At 46.5% G+C, this 26,145-nt stretch overlaps 1 protein-coding gene across 2 annotated transcripts; it reads left to right on the top strand.

Annotated features, from left to right (window-relative positions):
* Positions 1–575: 575 nt before the first annotated feature.
* LOC111858989 (ribosomal protein S6 kinase alpha-5-like) lies at positions 576–25,863 on the top strand. 2 transcript variants are annotated; one of them, XM_072702535.1, is made up of 18 exons: positions 576–880; positions 5,220–5,291; positions 5,419–5,637; positions 5,960–6,075; positions 6,428–6,529; positions 6,848–6,931; positions 7,132–7,235; positions 7,317–7,467; positions 7,593–7,754; positions 9,414–9,539; positions 9,913–10,046; positions 10,180–10,273; positions 11,532–11,702; positions 11,941–12,132; positions 14,728–14,887; positions 16,606–16,769; positions 17,582–17,750; positions 22,834–25,863. In XM_072702535.1, exons 1-18 carry the CDS (start codon positions 820–822, stop codon positions 23,016–23,018), a joined length of 2,466 nt encoding a protein of 821 aa, XP_072558636.1. In that variant the 5' UTR covers positions 576–819; the 3' UTR covers positions 23,019–25,863. The 2 variants fall into 2 exon arrangements, with proteins under 2 accessions (XP_072558636.1, XP_023697024.2); XM_023841256.2 differs by lacking the exon at positions 22,834–25,863 and having other exon boundaries at positions 577–880; positions 17,582–22,329.
* Positions 25,864–26,145: the final 282 nt, after the last annotated feature.

Here is a 26,145-nt window from a genome sequence, read left to right as displayed (position 1 = left end):
GTGGTAAAATCCAGAAACTACACTGCTAAAGGAGCTGCTAAAAGAGCTCGCATCATGCGGACATGCTGAAGGACCGTACATGTCCACTCCCGCATGTAAACTCACTTTATACAAGCAGGTAATTTCTCATGTGCTTCTGGTAATATATATTTTTAAAATGTCTTTTTGAATATATTGTTCTCATTTTTCCATTGAATAATTAGCCCTTTAAAATGATAGAGTGTAATAAAGCAAAATACAGCATTAACAATAGGTGTTATTTTTATTCGTTCTGAGAATCGCTCTGGTCATCACAGATAAATTATCTATTTCTTGTGACTCACTCACTGAACTACTTCCAAGCAAGTTTCGCTCAACCGCGAATGCACCTTCGAAACGATCAATGTCATATTATACATTTAATCCACAAAAAAACAAACTGCACGCAAAGTATATAAATATACTTAATATTGAATGATAAACTGGTGAAACGTACGGGGCAGCTTATTTCCAGGTAGTGCGCGTCTGTCATGAGGTTTGACAGCGAAATGTCCCAATTGCATTTTTGGATTTAATTTAAGAAACCCAATCGCCACACTGGGAGGGCGCTTTACTGTACCGTGTAGCCATTTGGCTAGTTGTAGTAGTAGGTTGTGGGACCTACAAATGTCATTGTGCATGTATGCATGCATGCATATTTTTCGGCGTATTGCATTGGTGAGGATATTGTTCTTTAATGCAGTCAGCCGCCTCGTTGACGTTCTAATACCGACTACATTGTGCTGAGGTCGGGGAGGCGTTTCAGGTTCGCTAAGTGAACCCTGAGCTCAGTCGCCCGCGATGGAAGGAGGATCGTCCCAGGAAGGCGACCTGCTCACGGTGAAACACGAGGTCACGCACGGTGAGTTTCGCATACTGGGGGCTCCGCCAAGGACGCGGAGCCGGGCTTCTCCGAAACGTGAGCCTCCCGCCTTGAATGCCAGCCGAAGTCCGTGCGCGTCGCCGCTCCAGTTCCGCTCTCCCACTTCACCGCACCCCGCCTCCGGAGAGTTACGAAGCCGATTTGCGGCTGCGGTTCTCGGTTCGCCGATCTATCTGCAGCCGGGCCAGTTTTAAGAGGAATGGCTGCTATATCGGACGGTGCATTACAGCGATGCATCAGATGGTGCATGCACGGCGGCTGCAGGAGCGCAGGGAAGCCGATGGAAAACCGTGAGGCCTAAGCGACAGCCTTTGCCTGCGTGCTGGAGCTGGCTAGCTGCAGTGGGCTAGATCCGAGCAGGCAGATCGGAACCGATGGGCGCGCAGAGCATTATGCGCCCGGCCGCTGGTGCGCGGCTTTCGCGTCCCGGGTTAAAAAGCCCCGGCGGTGACACACGCGGTGTTCAGGGTGACAAACACTGTCCTGGTCACATTAGCTGGAGAACCATCCGTAGCACGATGGACCCGCTCAGATTCTTGTATTGGGTATAAATCGATCACCTTACCACATGTTTATTTGTTTATGCAAACTAATTGATTTTTTTTTATTGACAGTGTTATATGATAATACAGTTTTATATGTCATTTTTGTCAATTAATACTGTTCTGACAGTACCTTTTTCTGGATTTAGGTTTCCCTTTTCATTTTCGTATCAATAACATTTTGGACAAAATTCTCCAAGACAGAGGGTATGAAGAACAAGCCCAGTTAGACAGAGTGGTTGAGTCCCTTAGTGCAACAGATAGACACTTTGTTTTGTCTGTTGTTGGCTGAATCACTGCTTGGTATTTGATTATTAAAGTCAGGTGGTGAGGTTTCTCATCGTTTCATATTGTACTGGAAACCATTTGATAAAGTTGAGTCTGGGTTAAAGATACTGTGTGAGTAAACCCCCAATGGATCCCTTTTACACCAGCTGAAGTCAGGAGACTGTAACACACTGGCGGGGTTTCATGTACACATACAGCAGGGATGTGGTGTAGCTGTGTGTGCTTGGCTCTCCTCTGGATAGCCAGGCTGTAATTGTGGATGGGCTGTGCGGAGTTCAGGAGGCCGGTTATATTTGGTTCAGAGCTGTCTTAGGAGAGACACTTTGGATCTCCAGCTTGTAGCTACTGTAATCTGTCAGCATTTCGGCAAGGAGCAGAGTGAGCTTTTGCCTGTTGCAGTTACACCGTGTGTGTGTGTGTGTGTGTATGTGTGTTTTACAGGACATACCTTTTATATCCACTCACATCCATAACTTTTATATCCGCAATTTCTTGAGCAAAATATTCTTTGTTTTTTTAAATCAGCTTTCATTAATGTATTATCCTATCTAGAATAGTTATCTTTGTCTACCTTGAGATGAACTGTGGAGTGGGAGGTAAGACAAACATTACAGGAATCCTGTTGTGTAACAGGAGCGTGTGGCTCCCATGGGGAGACATCTCCCAAGATAAGATGCCTGCCAGGCCCAGCCAGGCTGTGCGGAGCTCATGTTGTTCTCTGGGAATGTCTGTGGTGCCAAATGGATTCACTCCCCCACGTGTTTTTAAAGAGAAATAATTCCGTATAAATGGAAAACCTGGAATGTGAAAAAATGTGATTGTTTTTTTAATGAGGATCCGTAAATTACTTTGCTTGTTGTTTTGTTCTGCCATGTTTTCTGGCAAACAGGCAGGGATCAAACTCAAGAGTGCCAGTCTGGATATGCCTAAGGTGTAACTGCCCATGCCCAGAGAACTGGGCAAACTGGTTAGGCCGTGACACAACAGTTCACCCGTGGCGACGTAAGACAGCATCTTGGGCACGGATAAGCGAGTCGTGAACTCACGTGCCCGCGGAGAGCCGCTTGCCTCTGGATGTTTTGTTGTCGCCTTATGAGCGAGTTGTTTGAGAAGCCGTGTCATAATTTAATGGCTTCTATTTTCTCTGCTGCATTTGGCTCCTGTAAAGGAAATGGTTTGGTCTGATGCCAGCATCGTGTGGGCTTTGGAGATGGGGGGGGTGGTGGAGCTCTGTGGGGTCATCCAGGGCCCCGTAAGGTACACAGCGGTATCTGCACCTGAGTAGGACAAAGGACAGTAAACTTATTGTACATCAGAGTACACAACACAAGTGAGTCCATGGTGGCCGACTGTGTGCTCAAGACTCAAAGGTGTAATTTAATCAAACAAGTTTATTTTTTTCCTTTTCTTAAACTTTACTGGCCTGTCATGTATCTAGATTCAGGCTATGCTCGATTCTAAACTTTTTAAACTTAGTGTTCATTTTAACATCTTGAGTATAATAGTGATACAGAGGTACCTTGGAACATGAACTTAATTCATTCCAGAAGGCTGGTTGACTTGCAATTTGGTCTAAGGCAAATTTCCGCTAAGAAATAATGTAAATTAATTTAATCCATTCCAGACCCCCAAATGATTGCCTATTTAAACTTATCTATCTACCTGACTAATGATAAAAAGCATTAACAATCAATATAAAACCAATACACACATTAAGAAGCACACATACAAAAGCAGTAAACATGAAATAAGCAACAATTGCATACTCGAGTGAGAGCAGACACACGTGCACCACCTTCAAGTCTCGCTATAATCTCCTTCTTAAATTCTACAGTTACTCTCACCACTTTCCTCTTTGGTTTGCTGTTATTACTGCTCACTTTCTTAAGGGCCATGATTACTGTACTGTACTGTATTGTAGATAAAGCACAAAAAAATTCACACTGAACACAGGAACACTGCTTTCGCATGTCGAACTCAGTTGAGAGGTACCATGAGACTGAGAGTGATAGACATCAGCATCCCAATAGGTTCGTCTGTTTGTTCCACCCAATCAGAGACGCATCTGGATCCGTAAAAGTTTTAGCAGGTCTGTTTTGTTTTGTCGCGTTCTGAGTTTTCGGTCGAGTTGCTGCTAAATTTTTCTCGACCAAACCATTTGAGGTCCGAACTGGTAGAGTTGAACGTACTTCGACCCATACAATTTTTAGCAGGAATGGTTGAGTTCCAGGATTTCAGTCGAGGTACAAGTATTCAACAGACCCGTTCAACGACCAAGTTGGTCAAGTTAAGAGGCATCTTGCTCTTCAGGAGACACATACTCTCCCCTTCATAAGTGTCTAAGCTTGGGGGTCAGAGTGTAGGGTCGGCCGGTATGCAGCGTCCATGGTCCCAGTAACCTTCCCACCATGGGCACAGAGTCCTAACCCACAATGCTTGCACTTACATTAAGACTAGAACCTGATCAGTGATTATCTGAGGAACAGATCCTGATTATTGACTAGAACCTGACCATCGACTCTCTGAGGATTAGAACCTGATCGCGTTGGTTGCCAGTGCCGCAGAAGAGCCACAGAAAAATAGTCTCTCTGTTTCTAATGCACCCTCAATACAGCAAATGAAAAATGTAGTTATTGTACTGAAATAGATGAAGTAGTGAGAATGACATTTCTAAGCATTTCTCCTTTTCCACTACGCTCGCTTGTTTAAATAGCTCCATGCAGAACATAAGGAATGCTGATCTTTTTCTAGCAGGCCGTTCGCATGATTCCTGCAAAGCTGTTACGGCCCACTGTGTGAAGAGCGAGTGTTAATGTCGACGTGTCTGTGTTTATGTTAATGTCGGCATCGCACACTGTCTGTTCCATCTGACAACAGTACCAGTGATCAGTTTGTGCGCTGCTCACTGAACACCGCTGCTCGGTCGCATTGACGTTTCACAGGGTCTGCTCTACCGGGTGATCATCCAGTCTAAAGTGTGCTTGACTCTTAGGTTTGTGGGAACTCTTCACATGGCTTGTACACTTGAAGAAATCATCTGCTGTTCCACTGCAGGTGCATTAATCAGGCATTGAATTCATCTATACACTCTATCGTCGGGCATGTGATGCGGTGAGACACGAACCCAGGTGCTACCGGCGTCACAAATATCACGGTGGCTTCCTTCGCTGGTGTTTGGGGACTCACCTGAATGACAGGTGCATTGTAACAGGCAGGGCAGGAATGCAGTGCTTATCGCCTACGTGTGTCTTCTGTCTGCTACCTGATGGCTGAGCCTATTCTGCGTGAAGCCAGCTGACTTCTGTCTTATTAATCTGCCCTTCAGATCAGGCTAAAACCTCTCGGTATGAAGTCAAGATTGTGTGACTAGTTCAAAACGGGGGAGGGTAACAGATCACCGGCTGAGGGAGCGGTTCTGTCGCTGACGTCTGGTGGAGTACAACTCGAGAGGCGTCACACTCTATTATCACTTTGTGTCTCCCCCCCAGCAAATCTGACGGGCCACGTAGAGAGGGTTGGCATTAAGAACTTCGAGCTGCTAAAGGTGCTTGGAACTGGAGGTCAGTAGGCCATGCTCTGAGACTCATACTCCATGACATTAAAATAATTTTGTTGTCTCGATTCTCACGTTAGTGTTTCGCATTTTCACTGCTGCCCCGCCCCGGACCCCTATCCGCCCTCCGCCAGCCTATGGCAAGGTGTTCCTGGTGCGTAAAGTGAGCGGCCATGACGCAGGGAAGCTGTACGCCATGAAGGTGCTGAAGAAGGCCACCATCGTGCAGAAGGCCAAGACGGCAGAACACACGCGCACCGAGCGCCACGTCCTCGAGCACATCCGCCAGTCGCCCTTCCTCGTCACGCTGCACTACGCCTTCCAGACCGACACGCAGCTGCACCTCATCCTCGGTCTGTCCGCCTTGCACCATCTGTTTTTTTTTTTGTTTTTTTTTAAATAATTTCTGTTTTTTGCCAGACATTTCATCCAAATTTGTGTGACTCACAGTTTGATGTTACTCCATAATAAGTGGATTACTACGCCCCCCCCATAGCCTGTCTGGTTGTTTGACCTCCTCCTCTGGCCCTTACCTTGATGTTTTCACTCCCTCCACCCCTTTATTTGAAAGCGGCCTGTGATTCGATGCCTCAAACCACCGAGCGCTGCCATTGGCTGAAGGGTCCGTTACGTGATGTGTCCCGCCTTCCTGCTGATGCCAGCTTGCCATTGCAGATTACGTCAACGGTGGCGAGCTCTTCACACACCTGGTGCAGAGGGTGCGATTCAAGGAGAAGGAGGTTGTTGTGTATAGCGGGGAGATCGTCCTGGCTCTAGAACACCTGCATAAGGTCAGATTCCCATCCTCAACCAGTTTAGTCCTGAGTGTTAGGTCTGGTTTCTCTAAACCTCTTCTGAAAGAATGGAAGGAAACCAAAAAAGAAATCAATGAGTAATAATAAAAGCCATTCTTTCCTTCAAAAGCCAGTCTTGCAACATAGTACTGCAGTAATCTGCAGTTCAGCGCCACTGAGATGTTACTGATATTTCTGTTGTTGAAGTTCATTGCATTTTTGTTTGACTGATGAGCGATTAAATGCGCGCTGAATGGCGAGAAGTTGCTGAAAGAACAAACGAACAAGCAAACAAGCAAAAATAGGAAATCAAAGCTCTGAAACTTACAGTTGCTCTCTTCTGGTGTAGCTGGGTATCGTTTACCGGGACCTGAAGCTGGAGAACATCCTGATGGACTCCAATGGGCACATTGTTCTCACAGACTTCGGGCTCAGCAAGGAGTTCGATGAGGTACGTCAAGAGGTGAAGGAACATGCAGAACCTCCAGCTCTGTGGAAGCACTCTGCTACCCACCAGTAACGCACACAAAACCAGTGTGGTTTTAGGTGCCTCTGTTGTGCAGATTCCCCAAGGAACTCAACCCAGTCAGTATGGAGATGAATCTTCTGTGTTCTGAATTAGCCATGTGATGGTCTATAGTTAAGTGGCGATTATACCACCACATGAGCACAAATACATTTCTATGGTCATCTGTTATTAAGCTTATGTAAGTGGTCCCCCCACCCTACCCCATTTTGATGGAGCCGGTTTTCCTGTTTACGTTCACAGGGTGAGAGGGCATATTCCGTCTGTGGCACCATCGAGTACATGGCCCCAGAGATTGTGGCGGGGGGGGCCGGCGGCCATGATAAGGTAGGCTCAGAACTGACTCCTCCCTCCCTACACGCCGGCCTAACTCCGCACACGCCCCAGCCGGTGACCTCCCCACCAGCTGCACATGGCATGGTGATGGTGATGGTGCAGGCGGGCACTAAGCCGCAGATGGATAGAGCGGTGGGCGTATGTCGGTGTAAGATTCCTGTGTGGGATGTCCACTGTGGTGCCGGCGCCAGGCGGTGGATTGGTGGAGTCTGGGGGTGCTGATGTACGAGCTGCTGACTGGCGGATCGCCCTTCACGGTGGACGGTGACGCCAACTCCCACGCTGCCATCTCCAAGTAAGTGAGGCCGTGCGAGGGGCCGCCCAGGCCAGAGAGCCTTCTCCCTGGGTAATGTTCGCTCCCCCTCTCCTCCCGCAGGAGGATACTGAAAACTGAGCCTCCTTTCCCCAAGGACATAGGGCCCTTGGCTAGAGACATCATCCAGCGCCTCCTCGCTAAGGACCCAAAGAAGAGGCTGGGCTCTGGGCCCTCGGGGGCTGAGGACGTGAAGAAGCACGGCTTCTATCAGGTCGGCTTGCGAGCGCGAAGCAGCGCCACCTGCTTGCCGGTTTTTAAACGTTTGGATTATGTGAGGTTTTCATTTGTCTCCGTCTTGGTGTGCTCTGCCCCCCTCTCTGCCTTTCCTGCTTCCAGAAGATAAACTGGGAGGACTTGGCAGCCAAGAACGTTCCGGCACCTTTCAAGCCGGTGATCCGGGACGAGCTGGATGTCAGTAACTTTGCGGAGGAGTTCACCGAAATGGACCCCACCTATTCCCCTGCGGCCCCTCCCCAGAACTGCGACCGCATCTTTAAGGCACGTGCTGAGTATACCAGTCAGTTAACCGGGCTGATCTTTACCAGTAACGGTGACCTGAATACCTACATGAATACCTGCATGTTAAAAACAACAACTACAAAACTGTTAATAACATTTATAAATTGATTGTGCTTTTAGAAGGGGGTGGTAGGGCAGCGTACACCCCCCAGGGCTGTAGGTTCGAATCCCCGCCTCCGCTTTCATTCTCTCCATGCCGAATGGTTTTCACTGGATCCTCAGGTTTCTCCCGCAGTCCAAAGTCATGCCGTTTGGCAATCAGCCAGCTCGCCTTGCCGCGTCTGTGCCACATCTCCGCCACATCTCCAACGGTGCACGAGAACATGGGTTCCTATAACAACGGGGATCAAAAACATAACCCTACAGTTGGGTCAGGCCAGTAACTCCAGTACTGGGTCAGGACCTAACAGGCTCAACCCAGTTTTTGGGTGGAGGAAAAATGTTTAAAATTCAGAGAGTGTCTCTGTCCTGTGAGGGAACGGCATCCCATCCAGGGTCTGCCCCTGCCCTGTGCCAGGTACTTCCTAGGATGGGCTCCAAGTGCCCGTATGACCTTCACCTGCATAGATGTTTAGTAGGTGGATGAATGAGCTCACTCTCCATCCTCCAACCGTAAAATTAAATGCTGACATTTTTTCAACACACGTAATGTGAAGAGTGACAAAAAGAAATGAAGGAGAAAAGTACCAATAAGTAATCCTTATTTCTGACACGGCAGCCTTTCCCCGACCCCTGTGCTCTGTTTGGCGGCAGTGGTTATAAATAGCCCCCTGCTCTGCTGGCCGGGGGGGTTCAGATGTGAGGCGCTGATATATTGGGTAAATATATGTAAATAAGCCTTTGAGGGGTCCTGAATAGCGGTGATGTGGGCCACGGCTGTGCCCTGCAGATGCCGCGCTCTCTCGAGTGGCCCTGATTGCCTCATTGATCTCTGCCGCTTGCCAGCATCTGCCAGATCAACAGATCCGTCCCGGAGAGCGGAGTCAGGCGGTGGCGGCATCGCCGCGGCGACGGCCCCGCGTCGCCTTTCACTCCCGCCGCACTCTTTAATTGCGCTCTCTTAGCTTCTCGCCCCCCCCCCCCCCCCACCTTTGGAGGCATGCGAATGTTCCCGCGAGCCTGGCAATTAACCCCCCCTCCCCCCACAATCGCCGCCCCCATCCTGTGACGCCGACTCGTAACCGTGTTTTTCTTCACCCCCCCCCCCAAGTCGGATGGGCCCGGGCAGGATATCAAAGCGGGGCAATTGGGTTTTGAAGACGGGCAATTAAGGGAGCGTCGTCTCAGCCATCGGGCCCCCTGCCCCCCCCGCCCCCCCACCCGCGCAGCTGTTCCTGAAGGAGATAGCTGGCGCTTCCTTGCCATAGTAATGAGGGGTTTCGGTCGGGGTGGGGGGGACGCAGAAGCGCCTCCAGGTTGGATTAATAGCCCCAGATGGACACGGAGAGCTGCTCCTCCAGGGAATAATCACCCGTCTTATAAGGGGGGGCTGGAGGGCAGGAAGGACCCCCGGCTGAAAAGCCTGGACGTGCCGGTGTGCGGAACGCGGCCCTCGAGGTTTGCGTCCAGCGCCGTAGCTGCCCCGCCCCTCGTCCTCTCTGGCCCCCCCTCACGGTCCCCTCTGTGTCCTCTCTGCAGGGATACTCCTTCATGGCCCCCTCCATCCTATTCAAGCCCAATGCCGTGGTGGGCGATCTCTCGGAGCTGTGCAAGGGCTTGGAGCGGCCCGGCTCTGCTGCCGTGGCCAGAAGCGCCATGGTGAAGGTAATGCCACGGGGCTACGGGCCGGGCTTTGGACTTTCCCATACGGACCAGGGCGCGACGCATGAATAGCTGATGCAAGCGCGCATTAGTGGTGCTTTGGGTCCGGCAGAGATTAATAAACCCAGTGAAACGGTGAAAGAGCACCAATCGCAGTAATTTAAATTTAAACTATAAGTGGGATTTTAAAGTCTGTTATTACAGAAATAATGTATGTTAGTGACCTAAATCATGTCTCGGTTGTGGTGGAAATCCTTTGGGCCCATTATAAGGAAATTGGCTTAAATCTCGTCTGATTGAACCAGATGCCCACGAGTGGGGAGCCAGACCCCGGCTGGCTGGCGTGTGTCAGACATGACCCCTGTCCCCCCCCCAGGACTCACCATTTTACATGAACTACGAGCTGAGCCTGAAGGACAGCCCCCTGGGGGAGGGCAGTTTCTCCATATGCAGGAAGTGCACCCACAAGCGGACGGGCCTCACCTACGCCGTCAAGATCGTCAGCAAGAGGTACTGACAAAGACCCCCAGCTGGTCACTATACTCACTCACGTCATGTGACCATTACGTTGCGTGTCGCCCACACCGGTTAACATACTGACACATGTCATGTGACCATCGTGTTGCGTGTTGCCCACACCCAGGATGGAAGCTCAGACCCAGAATGAGATCGCCGCTCTGAAGCTCTGTGACGGCCACCCCAACATCGTAAAGTGCCACGAGGTCCATCACGACCAGGTTGGTTCCACCCACATCCTGACATTGAGACCATGCATTGTTTCCCACTCAACTCTGCCCGGTTCCTGTGAATGGAAGCTTCTCCTGACAGCCGCACCTGATAATCTGAAAATGCCGATACTCGTGTGTAAGCAGCAGCACGTCCAGAAAAGTGTTTCAGTTGGTTCACTTCTCATGATCAGTCTCTCAGTCGGTTGTGCATCTGTCATGAAACACACGACGGCGATGCATGTATGAGTGCATTTGCGCATTTGTGTATGTGTGTGATAGTGCTAGCTGGTTTGGCTGGGGCCTGGCGGCATCGTCTGCATGCCCTGAGTTGGGGGGGGGGGGGGGTCGCTATGTTATTACTGCCTCTGCATGCAGCTCAAGGCTCCTGCTCCCAGTGGCCCCCAGTGGCCCCAGTGCTCAGATCAAAGCTAATTAGTGATATTACCCTTCTGCTAAAGCACTCAGGGCTCCCCAGGCTTACTGAGCACAGAGGCTGATTGTTCCCTACCCAGGTATTAATGCAGCTGAATAATAATTGTATTAATGTGTCCTGCGGCATAAGCGTCCTCGCTGTTTCTCTACATTTAAATGTATAGTTAGTGAAAATGGAGCATCGATGGATATTTGTGGACGATTCCTTTCTGAATCTGATTCTATTTCATCTCCTTTATTTGCTGAATCTACTCCAGTCCTCACAGATGGACACTGGAAGGGGGCTGAGGGGCTGGAGGGAAGAGTAGAGCCCAAAGGTGCCTGTATGTCAGTTTTGATGCTCAATCAGTTTTAACAGGCAGACAATAGTGTGGAAATAATAGGAGTTAAAAAGGATCATTACCTTTACTGATTTAGCAGATGCTTTTGTCTATAGTAACATACAGTTTGGGATCAGAGAGTCACCCTGTGTACCAGGTGGTTAAGGGTCTAATGGCTGACTGAGCGTTACCACCACAGGATTCGAACCAGCAACCTTCTGAGTCCTAACCTGCAGAGCCACACACCACCCCTACAAAACTCTACGATGCTTTTCAGTAATGGGCTACTGATCCCCGGCCCCAAGTTCCCCAGTAAGAGTTTCTCTGATCATTCTCAAAAGGCTTCGGTCAGGGGAGTTTAACCCTCACCTGAGATTGATAACTCGACATAGGGTCAGAGGTGAGAGGTGAGATTGCTACGGAAATATCTTTGTGGAGGGGGAGGTGGGGGGTGTGTGTTGACATGAAGGTGCCGCTGACTGACCGCTGCCCCCTGCTGGCCTCTCACCACACAGCTGCACACCTATCTGGTGCTGGAGCTGCTCCAGGGGGGGGAGCTGCTGGATCGCATCCGGCGCAAGCGGCTTTTCAGCGAGACCGAGGCCAGCCGCATCATGCGCAAGCTGGTGTCTGCCGTCAGCCACATGCACGACGTGGGCGTGGTGCACCGCGACCTTAAGCCTGAGGTACGGGTCCTAGCCCTCCGCCGGGCGTGCGCCTGACGGGATCTGGGGGTCCCGCGCTACAAGCGTCTGAGCTCAGCTGAATGACTGTGTGAATAATGTTTCCATGAGATGCAAGTGGTCTCATCCGTTTGTGTAGCCTGCTGTAGTGTGCAGAGAAAAAGTCCTTTGTGATGTCATTTTCCCTTAAAAGCAAGGCCTGGCTTTGCCATGGTAACGCTGTTCCTCCCCCCCCCCCCAGAACCTGCTATTCATGGACGAGAGCGAGGCCTCGGAAATAAAGATCATCGACTTTGGCTTCGCCAGACTCAAGCCGCCAGATAACCAGCTCCTGAAGACGCCGTGCTTCACCTTGCAGTACGCCGCGCCGGAGATCCTCAAATACGACGGCTACGACGAGTCATGTGACCTGTGGAGCCTGGGCGTCATCCTGGTGGGTTGAGCTCATGTTGAGCGCAGATCTGTGCAGTTTAACACCAGCCTGGATTACCGGCCCTGAAGTCGTGCTTTAGGACGGAGTTCCACATTAATACAGTTCAATGTAGGCAGGTGGTCATGTGACATATATGACTGGTTACAGTCTGACAATGATAAAACTGTACGAGTAACATTATCAGTGAAATATGCATTTATTCAACTCCATTCAATACAGAGATTCGGATATTAATTTGGCTTCCAAACCTCATTGATGATACACTATTCATATTTGTGTTTGTTTTTTTCATCAATTAGCCTGGTCTAACTTTTTGTCCCCGGGGAAAGGGATATTAATGAGCTTGCATGTAGGCTAAATGTGACTTTATGCATAAACACGAAAAACATAATAACCACTAAATTGCATCAGTATCCTATCATGCACAGCTGACCATCTTCAAACTCCTTATATAAATCAGGGTCATCGAGAGACGTGCTGCCCCCATATAGCAGCGTTTGCATACCGGGGCAGGTAGGTTTGCACGATCACCCTTTTCGTTCTGTTTAAAACCAAAATAGCACCATATCTCACTTCTGCTGCTCTATGGATCAGCTAGAGGCCGGCAGTGAGCAGCAGCAATTTCTCTCTTCCATCTGCGTGAAACTTCTCCACACAAGAGACGTGAAATGAGTGCGACTGTGTGTTTTTTTTTTTTTATTCAGTTTGTACAACTATTCACTTCCAAGAATAGAACAAATACTCAAAACCTTTTACACAGTGTTTTGTAGAATATAACTTTGATACATTGACAAAGTAGTGTCAATGTATTATGGCCACATTGAGGAAAAAACTTGAGATTTTGAGAATAGTTGTCAAATTCCGAGAATAAAGTAGTAGCCTAATATTATGAAAATAGCTGCAATTTTATGAGAAAAGTTGTTATATTACGAGAATAAAGTTGTAGCTTAATATTATGAGAATAAAGTTATAATATTGGAAGAATCTTGTCATAATTTTACAAGGAAAAGTTGTTATATTAAGAGAATAAAGTAATAATTTTATGACAAAAAAGGCAGAATAGTACGAGAATTAAGTATTCATTTTAGCCTATGCGTTATTTTAGAGGGTGATATCAGAAGTCTACAGATAATTTCTCCTGCTCAGCAAGTTGGGGTCACGAGATGATTTGCAGAATATATCTATAAACATATCAGAAAAAAGTATCCCATTTTAACCGTCACAGCTATCCCCCTTCGGCCGGCAAAATGTAACATCGGGACTCGATAGCTAGCACTGTGATAAAAATTGGAGACCACTAATGGAAACCTAGTGGTGGTCATGCGTCTCTGTCACTGTTGTTTTGGGGTTGTGGGCTGTCAAGCTGGGGAACCCATGTCCCAGCAAATGTGAGCCTTCATTTAGTGTGGAAAGAACCCAGAAAGCAGCTGAATGTGAGGTGTCTGTATGGTGTCGTCATGTTACCGAAATCTCACAGCTCACTCACAGCTTCCTACCATTTAACTTTTTTTTTATTTTGACTTTTTTTAAATACAAAAATTTTGTGATTTTTCTTTTTTGGCCCTAATACTCTTCCAATGTAGCTTAAGAGGGAAGTCAATACAGGAGACAAAAACAAATAAATAAAATTTAGTTTTCTGGCAATTTAAACTTATTCCAAAGAGATGTAGTTTTTTTGGGTTTTAGGGTTTGTCTATCCTCAAAGCTCAGATTCAGTACATCCACTATGTGTTATAATTCTTACGGCTGATTTATATTTCTGCGTGGAATCTACATCATAGTCTGACGCGCACATCCCAAGAAATGTAACCACACATCGCAGTGATGCAGACCACAACAACTGTGATTGGTCCGCTTGGTGGCATCACACTTCCTTCTCCGCAGGTGTTTTGTCGTTTGTTTTCAGCTGGGAGGGTGTTACTGTGGGACAGGTTGTATTTAGCTCATTGCTAGCCTGCTGTTCTTGCCATGGTTGCAGACATTCACATTGTTAAAAAAAAAAAAAAAAAAACGTGATCACAGCCATTCGTGCATTCCGTGTAGGCTATGGCGTCAGTTCTGTGTAGGCTATGGTGTAAGCTCTGTGTAGGATATGGAGTAATCTCTGTGTAGGCTATGGAGTAACCTCTGTGTAGGCTATGGTGTCAGCTCTGTGTAGACTATGGCGTCAGCTCTGTGTAGGCTATGGAGTAACCTCTGTGTAGGCTATGGTGTCAGCTCTGTGTTGACCATGGCATCAGCTCTGTGTTGGCTCAACAGAGAAGTATAAATCAGCCTTAAAATATAGTTTTGGTATTCTGATGTGATACTGATATTGGCATATTGACCAGCGTTATTTGGATGTCGTCATATATGCCTCATATAGAATTACAAATGCCTCTGTGGGGTTAGGGCAGCCTTTCCAGTGACCCCCTGACGGTTCACGTTTTTGCTCCCTCCCAGTTCCTTGCCTGACAGTCCACATTTTTGCTCCCTTGGGACCTGGGAAGGAGCAGAGACATGGCCTGCAGGTCCGCGAAGACCGGTTTGAGAAACACTGGGTTAGAGTAACTTACGACCCTGACTGGTACATTTCTGCTGTTCTCATCACCGCAGTACACCATGCTGTCAGGGCAAGTGCCCTTTCAAAGCAGAGAGAAGAGCCTCACTCACACCAGTGCTGAGGAGATCATGAAGAAGATCAAGCAGGGCGACTTCTCCTTTGACGGGGAGGCCTGGAGAAATGTGTCCCAGCAGGCCAAGGACTTAATACAAGGTACGGCCCAAGGTAGAGTCCCATGCAAGAACAAGGTTCACATCTGGAGGGTCCAGGCTGGTTATGTCCTTTGAGACGGATGCTAACAGATCGGGCACTTGAAGGAATACCTGCAATCTGCATTCCTACGTAAATATAATAACAAAAATAGGCTTTTAAAAAACAAAGATATTCCTACCAACTGCTCGCTGTTTCTATGCATGTACAGTGGTGAGGAAAAGTTTGTGAACTTTATAGAATTATCCGGATTTCTGTATGAATAGTTCTTAAATCTTATCTTCATATATCAGTCATAATAATAAAGGCATGGATCTTTAGCAAGCATACACACACACACACACACACACACGCACACACACGTTTCACATTGCCCTATCTTTATTGAACAAGTTAGTTTGTAAAAGTATGTGAACCTTTATTTCCAGTAAAGGAGGCTAAAAATAATCTCGACCAGCTGCTGATCAGACCTGTTCCAAATTTAGGAGAGATGTCGGCCTGTTCTGTTTCACTTCCTTTTATATTTTTGAGGATGTTTCGTTTGAATGGTCTGTTTCTGAATATGCTGCATGATTTCTATGGGCTTAAGATCTGGAATCTAAAATACAGCATTTACTCTGTTTCCACTCCGTTCTTGGCTTACTGCTGTGTTTTGGATCATTGTCACGTTCAGTGGCCCAACACAAACAGTCGTTGTGACATTGTGCTCTTGAATTTCTTGATGCTATCTGGAATTCTTTGGTCTGTCGTTGGTTCACAAACCATCCAGGCCCTGAAACAGCAAAGCAGCCCAATATCATTATACTTCTCCACGAGCTTCACCATTGGGGTGAGATTCTAATGTTGGTATGCAAGGTTCCTTGATTTACCTATGAGTTCAACTGTGGTCTCATCTGTCCTCACAGCATTATTCCAGTAGTGCTGTGGGACATCCAGGTGGTCTTTAGTGAACTTGAGATGGGCAGATGTGTGTTTTTGTTCATGGAGAACAGTTTTATCCTCCGTGGTAAACGTCCTTGAATACCACTCTGTTATTTTTCCTACACCATATTCATCAATATATAAATGTTCTCAGATACCTGCAGGTCCCTAACTGTCCACTTCAGGTTCCTTGTCACATGTTGGAGGATTCCTCAGCCTGTCCCAACACTGATCTTCATCAGACACCCACTCCTTGTCAGCGTAGCAATCGCTCTGAATATCGTCTGTTTGAAAACTGAAGGTCTGATGGTGGGTCCCAGAAAACCATGTAACCTTTTCCATTCTTAAGAGCCTCTTCTTCTGAGGTCCTCTGAAATATCCCCTTCTGATCATGCCATATTGGGGTTGAACACAATTCTATTGTGAAGAACAAGTAATTAAACATGTGTATATGTTGTTTTAAATGCTCCCCACCAAAATAGAATTGAGAATTTGACTGGAGAAACATTCCTCCTATCAAGACTTCATTATCCAGAAGGTTCACATAATCCTTCCATCACTGACATTGATTTTTCAAACCATTTATTCAACAAAGATATTATGACTATTATTATGAGTCTGGAGACTTTTTAGAAGCTATTCCTGCAGAAACTCCGACAAAGGGCTTGACAGCTGTACATCGTGGTTTGATGTCGATCTCACCAGAAGACCTTCAGAGGAACGGGCTTGACTGTAGCCGAGGGCTCGTTCATGTGTACGGCGCCCCCCTGTGGTGAGCTGTGATGTGTCTGGCCCCACAGAGTTGTTGACGGTGGACCCCAGCAAGCGCATCAAGATGTGCGACCTGCGCTACAACGCCTGGCTGCAGGCAGACAGCCAGCTGTCCTCGAACCCGCTGATGACCCCCGACATCCTGGGCTCCACGGCCGCATCTGTGCACACCTGCATCAAGGCCACCTTCCATGTGAGGCCTGCGGGGGGGGGGGGGCATCCAAACAATGATGTGCAATTAATTCAACAGAATCCAAGGCTTTTCATCATGTCTGACCTTATTTTCTTTATAAACCATAAACACAAAAAAATATATATATATAATTTGTTGAGGAATACCATGCCTGTATTTTAAATGTCGTAATCTTTTTTGCCTTTTTTTACATTTTATACTGGCTGGCATTATTTAAAATTTGAATGTGTATGTACAGTACTGTGCAAAAGTCATTGGCACTCAAAAGAAATGTTTTTAATGCTATTTATCTGGGTAGTAAGTGCACTTTTGCTCAGAGAAAAAACACATTAGAACATATACAAATTAAGAATAACACAATAAAAACTAGTCATAATATCTTACAAGCTCCAAAAAGTTACTGATATCTTGTTGGCCGGCTAGATGGACACCAGTTCAGCTCCCAATCTTCTCCCCAGGGGCACCTCAGCCCTTCCCTGTATTTGTTAAATTTCACCACCAGCTCACTTAATTCATTAATGAAACTGGTTTTAAAAAGTCATTAAGACATCGATTAGCCATATGAGGTGTGCTGGTGGTCAAGTCAAAAATGTATTGAATGGTTGCTGCCGACACTGGGGTGATTTTCGCTTGTTTTGAAATGGCTGACACACTTTGACAGGCGTACACATGAAGATCATTTAAACATCATTTTATTTGTACATCTGTACAATACTTTATGTTTTTATCTAAAAAGTGGCACATATCCCTTTATGGGGTGTATGTAGGTAATCAGTGTGTCCCCCCCCCCCCCCCCCCGCCCGAATCTCCAGGCTTTCGGTAAGTGTAAGAGGGAGGGTTTCCGGCTGCAGACGGTCGACAAGGCCCCGCTGGCCAAGAGGAGGAAGATGAAGAAGACGAGCACTGGCACCGAGACCCGCAGCAGTTCCAGCTCCTCTTCCTCATCCTGCTCGCAGTCGCTAGACAAGACGCCCCCACCCGGTGAGGTCCGCGTAAAGCCCATGGGCACACCACCCCCTCCCGACACGGACAGCGGGAAGGCCGCCATGTGTCCTACCTCACAGCCCATATGCCCCCTGTCAGAATGACCCTGTTAGGGCGGGAGTGGGGGGAGGCATAAGCTGAGCTGGAGTATTGCACACGCATGGGCGCCCCCCACTGGCATAGTTACTGAGACCTGCTCTGAATGAATCCAGTGACGTGGGAGTGGTCTGAGTTTGTCCTGATGCATGCTGGGCCTGCTGCCCTTTATAAACAGCAATAAATGAGCTCACCCGGGATTGGTGGACGCCCGGAGTAAGGCCGCCCCCTGCTGGCCGCCCATGAACAGTATGGCTGGAGGTGGCTCCTGAACCGCTGTTTTGAGCTTTGAGGGAAGGACGGCGTGTCAGCAAGTGAAGTTTCGCTCCTGTTCCTTTGCGGCCATGTTTGACTCTTCACTTTCCAAGTCAGCACCGGTCTGATTTGTAATAAGATGTATAAGCATAGTATTTTGTAAATGTAGGTTGAATTAATATATTTATACATAGAATTATAAGACCAATCAGTTTAACTCATCAATGCAACAACTCAACAACTGGAGCAACTTTCCTGTGGCTAAATGATAGCAGTGTGGCAGATTGGGGCCCAGTCTACAACTATTTTATTCTTGAGATTTGGCTATTAATCTGTTCATCTTTACAGATTCCATCTGACGACGTGCTTTAGGGCATCACATCTGGTTCCTGCTTTTCCCTCTGAGCTGCATGAAAACGCTGTTTCTGTGTCGGTGCAGCTTTGTAGTGGAGGACCTGATGATTTATTGGTTTCGGCATAGTTGACCGTTTCTCCTTGCAGCGAAAGGCTCCGCCTTTACAGTCAAATTCTGGCTTCCTACACTCTGCATGTGAGCAGATTCATGGAAGCGTCCTTTGAAAATGACCCTGGAGGTGGAAACGGCTCCTAGGGCCACAGTGACCTGGAGTTGGGTGCCACCTGAAAGGCACCGTCCGTAGCCATGAGGGAAATCAGCTTGTTGATCAAAGACAGCGTATGTGTAATTATCATTATTCTGTTGGTGGGGATGGACTTGGGAACCAGAGAAGTTGAAATGGGAGAGCAAAAACAAGGTAAAAATGTGATTACAACTGTGTGTAACACTATTATGAATGGGATGAAGCTTTTAATGGGAGGTCTGGCAGATTTTATACACTGTTATTGTCCACACATGGATCATATCGCTGATAAACTGTTTACACCCACAGTTTCCACTGTCCATTTTGGCTATTTGGGTCAGTGGGACTTAACCCACTTGTTGTGGGTTAAGTCCCAGTAGGTTGCGGTTGGCATCATTTGGGGGCACTGGAATGTGATTGTGATTTTAGGGGCGTGGGATAGGCTGACCAGCCTGTGCTTGTAGCATCACTTAGAGCTAAGAGAGACCAGAGCAACACTTCTCTTTGATACCTCATACGAAGCCTGGGCTCTATCCTGAATTCACGAGTCTGTGGTCTTCAGCTTCGTTTTCGATCTCTTCGTGTGATGCTGAGGGTGAGCGTGTTGGCATCTCGACATCGCGGCCTGAACGCCGGCATTTGCCTTACTTTTGCCATGCATTTTTAATTTTTAATCTGTAGGAAATGTTAAAGCCCACTCAGGGTGATTGGACACTCCTGTGATAATTATGATGTGATAATTATTGCTGGGGTAAGATGGAAAAGAAATTTTGTTCCTTTTTTTAAATTGTTAGAAGTGTAAGTGGAAGAACTTTAGGATTATAATTGGCGTAATTTTCATTTAATTACCATCTTAACAGTCTACACTGTACCCTTCTTCACAGGGTAATGGTGGAATTGAGCTGTAATCTAATCAAAGGTACCACTCCAGAAATAATGGTGGATAGCTTATCGCTCAAGCAATAATGTACATTATAGCATTGCCGCAATGGTGTGAACTCTTTGTGTTATTCCTGCATTCTCGTAGTAGCTGCAGAAATATACCAGATGTTGAAGGGTTTGGATTTCTGGCCAAGGTATGGTCTGCTTCACCTCATCTTAAACCTTTAACAGTGAAGTTTGCAAAAAAAAAAGTGAAACTAATTGACAGTTTGAGGCAGCTTACTTGCATGTCCATCCTATGCACTCCTGTGACATCGCTGTTCAGTCAGATAGTTACAATAAGCAGGAAGGACTTTTATTTTTAAAAAGCAGCGTTTGTGGCCGCTATTCTCAGCGGTGCGGCAGTCATCCTAAAGCATTCGTCTTTGTGTGTGTGTGTGTGTGTGTGTGTTCGTTATGTTCAGCAATTGAAGCTCTTTTGTGTGACAGGAACGAACGTTAACAAGCCTAGGACTCTGACTGAGAGAGACGTGTTTGGAGGGTTAGGGGTATTTAAGAAACTACTTTTTTGACGTTGCACTTTGTTGAGGAATACCATGACTGTATTTTAAGATAGGAGCAAGGGTTCATATTTAGTCTCTTTTGGCAGAGAACAAAAGATTTTTGAAAGAATTTTAGCCATGCATTTATTTAATGTTTTTATATAGCTATTTATCTGTGAAGTTGTCTGTAGTGTTTTAAAATTTTCATTCTCAGATCAATATTTTTCCCCATTGTGATATCAGTGGGTTTTATTAACATTTGGAGAAACTTGGTCAGACTGTGTGAAATTCCCCCGTTATCTACTCCTCTGTCCCTTGTGTTTGGTCCTCGTACCCGTGCCAGCAGTGAGTGTTTTGCACATGCTGCCTGAGAGGACCCTCAGTAGTTACCTTGACAGTCTGCAGAGTTCCTATGCAGGCCTGGACTGGGATTAAAAACGCCCAGTACGCCAGATGGCCAGTCCCGTTTCACTGCGGTCTGTCTGCGGTGTTTTAGGCCATCTTAAATTCCCAGTTGTGCTCCTAGGTGGTATCCCCCATTATTCTGTAACAAGAGTAACGGAAAGCCTAGTAATATTACTAACTGCATTTCTGTTGGAAATACTTCAGTTAAGTGCTACTACAGTATTTTTTTTGCCTCTGAGAAAATCCTTATTCGCGAGAGTTGTGCTTTTATTGGGCAGCATGTGTTGGTATTTTGTTTTGTATTTTAAAAAGATACAGGGTTTCCTAAGTTTGATGGTCTCTACTAAAACAAAAAAGTAGTAAATGAGATTACAGACACCTTCCTTTTTGGGGTATTTTCCACAGATGATTGCTTGTCAAGAACATGTTTCCCTCGTTCTGTGGTTAAAAACAGATGGTGTGTCCGTCTGGTGCAACACTTTAGCACGGTGTTTTTCTGTCACGGCACACTTTCCCGGCACGCCGGTTGAAAAGCGCTGCTTTCGGAGACACATTGATTAATGCAATAATATCTAATGAAACCCCGCTGGCTGACTGCCAGTTTTTCTTTTTATGTTAAAACTCAATGGATATCAATTCCTATATGGGAAGTCATTATAAATTAAATAATTATTGTCCCATTCGCTGCGTGGTGAAATAACTGATAGTCAGTACTGTTCTTGCCACAGTTTGATATCCAGAAAACATCACTTCAGATCGGGCCATAGTTGGCAGGTATTATATTATATTTAGCATACTATTTTGGTTTCATTTGGTTTTTTCGAATACCTGTCTAAGACTACATACAATATCGGTTGTTTTTGCAAGAACAAGAAATTTCTGGGTGTATCGTTCGGCAGCCGGAAGCGAAGGAGCTCAGCAGGCCAAACGGTCGCACTTTGGCTTTTTACAGCATCCATCCTTTCGGCTATTAGTGTGCTCCCTGTCGGGCGTTTCCTGCGGTGATTACACAGAGGAAATTTTAGGTAAAAGAGCTTTAAATAATGGATTTCCAAATTATACCAATTTAACTTTTGATATTCTAGCTGGACTAGGAATATTCTTGTATTGACTTATTCATATAAAATTGTGCATGTAGCGTACGGCTACTGTAGTACCAAACTAAAACATGGTGTCTGTCCTTTGAGTGTCTTGATGTTGTTCATATGGTCCGTAAAGCGTAATTTTTGAACAAAATTCAGCATCCTCAGTATTCTAATTGTAATGAGTGGTTTTGAAAAATGTGGGTTTATATGGCTTTATTTAAATATTTAAAGGGACAGTGAGTATTTTTTTTTTTTGAGACATTGACAAAAAGGGATGGAAGTTTTTTGATGGTTTACGGCAATGTTTCCTAATCCGGTCCTTGGGGACCCATAAACAGTCCACGTTTTTGCTCCCATCCAGCTCCCAGGTAGGGCAGCAAAAATGTGGACTGTCTAGCAGTGAGCTTGGCGAGAGCAAAATCGTGGACCGACTGTGGATCCCGGAGGACAGGACTTTGAAACACTGGTTTAGGGAGCTAAATCAGCTCCTGCTCTTGATGTGTTGTACATTAGGTGTGTTTAATATCCCCAACGTGTCTTTGGAGATTAACGATATTTCTTGCTTTTGTCGTTCATTCAGTGTTTAAAATGTTTATGGGTGAGATACTAATGTGATCATGTTAAGGGCTGAAATATTTTGAAACCTTGAAAAGAATAACAACCGGTACTGTATCTTAATGTTAAATAAAACGTATCATATTTATGGCAATAACCTTGTCTGTTGTTCTTGCTATTTGCTGATTTCATTTTTATATTAAGGATTTGTGTTTTATTTATATTAAAGGTTGACCAGTGTATGGCATTAATCTACTGTTTTTGTTTGAGATGAAGCGTGATGAGTTGGTTATGTTTAGTGTATTTCCAGAAATGTCCAGAAGAGGGCGTCATAGTTCAGTGCCAAGGTTCTTCCTTTAAGGGATTTAAGTGTTTACATTTTCTCATGTTTTACTTTAACATTTTTAAGGTTACAATAAGACCATTCTACACATTTTCATCTAGGCAGCATTTGAATCTCCAACTCCTGTCCAAAAGGGTTAAATTGTCAACTCCAGTTTCTTCCCGATGTTGAAAGACATGCAGTTAGGGCATCTCAAAATAGCTTATAATGTGTCATGTGTGTAGTGAGTTAGTGTGTGTGCACGCCCTGCACAGGACAGCATCCTGTCCAGGGTGTACCCTTACCTTGAATTAATGGATGGATGTTGCATTTATTCAGCGCCTCTCAAGACACCCAAAGCGCTTTACAGAACCAATGGGGAGCCACTTCAACCACCACCACTGTGTAGCCCCCACCTGGATGATGCAACAGCAGCCATTCTGCACCAGTACGCTCACCACACAGTGGCTAAGGTGGTGAAGGGGCAGGAGAGAATTCACCGGTTAGATATAGGGGATGATTAGGAGGCCAGTCTTGAAAGAGCCACAGTGGGCAATTTAGCCAGAGCATCAGGGTCCCACTCCTCTTCTTTCGAACGTTGCCCTGGGATCTTTTATGTTTTTTCCCCCCCTGAACCCTGTTCATTTACCGACTCAGAAACAGACTGGTTAAAGATTCTGTAGTGTTCTAAACAGGACATGGAGGTGACTATAGCATTGGACCTGAGTGAGCCGTGCGTGGCTGGAACACAGTGTCCCACGTCGGGGGTGAAAATTAGATGCCTATTACGTTACATTTACTTTTATTTAGCAGATGCTTTCGTCCAAAGCAATGTACAAGTGAGGCAAATGGCACATTACAAAGATTCATGCTGTAAAAGAGTCCACTTACAAGTGCAGCTAGGCTGAGCTTCCAGTGAATCACTGGTGGGCTGCAGTGTCAGTGGGCAGCTCATTCAATCTATTTATTTATTTTCGTTCTATAGTGTAGACCTAATATATACTTTGTAAAGTTTTGTGTTTTCTTCTGTTTTGTGTGACTATCACTATAGTTCTGTTTTTCTTCTTTGTATTTATATGTATCTATTTTAATATGTATTTTTTGTATTTAATAATTTAAGTTTAATTTTTAATATTTTACCTGTTACAGTGTAATTTATTATGTTTCCTTATTTTTCTTATTTATAACACTGATGATGAAAATATATTTCTTCAGTTTGCACTTCCAATTATTTGTGCGTGTTTGTATATTAAATATTGCTTTATGGGCACCGAAATAGCCAGCAATGGCTCTGGCAGATTGGTTCCCCGATGGTGTCATTCTCACATGAGAAATATCCGGCGTGATACTTCTTACGTGGTAGAGGGCGCTCCAAGCAGTGTTGGTTTGCTGACCGAAGAGGGCAAGATGGGGCGCAGGACTTTAGGAGCCGCTGGATGGAGATGGGTGCCTGTCCATTAGTGGATCTGAAGGCCAACTCCAAGGACTTTAGACTCGATGTGCGCGCCTGTTGCGAGTCAGTGAGGGGAGACCAGGAGGGGTTTAACGTGAGAAGGTTTAGGCTGATTGAATATCAGACGTGCTGTCATTACATCTTCCTGGCAGACCTTCATGAAGACAGCGTCGATGATGCAGGTCAAACAGTAATATCATGATGGATTCCAGGGCTGTCTGGGAAGTCGAGAAGCTCAGTCTCATCCAGATTTAGCAGGAGGGCGTCGCAGATGACGCATCTTCTCGCTGTGCTCACTCTGATGCTCCTGTAGGCTCTGAAGTCTTCTGTAGTGGACAAGGACCAAAGCACTTGGAACAGGAAGCATGGAAAGAAAATCATACAGAGAAGAAGAGAGGAGAGGCTGGCTGTGTCCCTTTCAGTCTCCCCACTGCTTTTGACTGACTGGTCTGCCTGTTTTAGTTCTACTTATCCTTCTCACCCCCCACCCCCAAACACTTCCAACTGGCTCATTTAGGGCAGCTTGTGTTCAGAGTCACTCCTAAGATGCAGGGGGTGCTTCTGGGATCTACCTGACATCTTATAAGTGCACTGGAAGGGTTTCGGCAGCCAGACAAAAACGTTTTTGCCTTTGTGGCCCTTTCCAGTTCAGTGGAAAAGAACGTCTGGTAGAATTTTATCATTTGTTCATTTTAATTGGTTTCCTTACGCAGACCACCACGTCCTTGGGGGGCACTAAGTGTAACCCTCCTCCAACCCATTGACTAATGTCTTTTAAATAATAAATGTGATATGTGTTTAATATCTAATATATTTAATATGATTGTATGTTGTTCTTTTAAAATGGCACTCAGTGAAAATCCAGTGTAACATTTTCCCTATGTCAGTGTTTCTCAAACCTGTCCTCGGAGACCCCCAGACTGTCTGCTTTTTTGCTCCCTCCCAACTCCCAGGAAACTAGGAGAAGCAAAAACATGCATCATCTGGGGGTCCCTGACGATTGTTTTGAATAACATTGGCCTAAATTGCATTTCTGAATTGTGTGGGCCACTAATCAGCTCCATCCAGAGGTATTTGCTACTCTTTATCCGGCTTTGGTTAAGGATGGCACAGTGTCCAGCTTTGGCTACAGGTGGCACAGTGTCTAGCTTCGGCTAAGGATGGCACAGTGGCAGAACTGGAAAATTTTCAGTGTGGTGCCCAGAGTGGGAGCAGAGGTCATTTTGGGGTGACACACAAATCTAAATATGAATATAATGCATCTAGAACAAAAGGGAATATTTAAGGTACCTAAACGCTATAACTCTGCATTGTTTATTATTCAGGCAGTGGTGGAATTATCAAATACACGTAATAGATCAATTTCTAGCAGCAACGGTAGTAAGCTTACACTGAGTACAAGGTTACTCCTGCATTACTCCTGTTCTGAGAGCACATGTTTAGCTCAGCAGTACTATGAGTTCATTCTTTATTGGTATGTGATCAGGGACACAGAGAAACAGATACGTAATAAAAGGAGTTTTTTAAACCAAGTCTGATTTAACCAAAATGCAAAGATGACAGGGGTGGCCAATGGGGTGAACAGATTTCAGTCTAGGGGGCCGTGGCCACCCCCGAGATCCACATATGGGATGGCATCATCTTAGCATGCGGTCCAAGTCCCCAAGTCAGGTGACACTCTATGTATTCACTGCTGAAAAGCCAGTATACAGTCACCAAACTGAGTGCTCACTGTCAAATATCCATAACAAAGGTTTAGCATGGTTTTTACCCATTCAGTCTGGCCTAATAAAGTTCCTTCATTATATACTTTTTGCAAAATGACATAAGTGACTTATTTCCTCACCTTATCTGCTGGTGTAGGGGCATGCCGGGCCGTCGCGGGGGACGGGGCTGGGGTACGCCCCGGACGGCGTGCCGGGCCGTCGCGGGGTACGGGGCTGGGGTACGCCCCGGACGGCGTGCCGGGCCGTCGCGGGGGACGGGGCTGGGGTACGCCCCGGACGGCTTGCCGGGCCGTCGCGGGGGACGGGGCTGGGGTACGCCCCGGACGGCGTGCCGGGCCGTCGCGGGGGACGGGGCTGGGGTACGCCCCGGACGGCTTGCCGGGCCGTCGCGGGGGACGGGGCTGGGGTACGCCCCGGACGGCGTGCCGGGCCGTCGCGGGGGACGGGGCTGGGGTACGCCCCGGACGGCGT

This window comes from Paramormyrops kingsleyae, chromosome 19, assembly GCF_048594095.1.
Source record: "Paramormyrops kingsleyae isolate MSU_618 chromosome 19, PKINGS_0.4, whole genome shotgun sequence".
Classification (NCBI taxonomy): Eukaryota; Metazoa; Chordata; class Actinopteri; order Osteoglossiformes; family Mormyridae; genus Paramormyrops; species Paramormyrops kingsleyae.
Note: the sequence above shows the minus strand (reverse complement) of the source record. Positions and strands in the feature narration are given on the sequence as shown.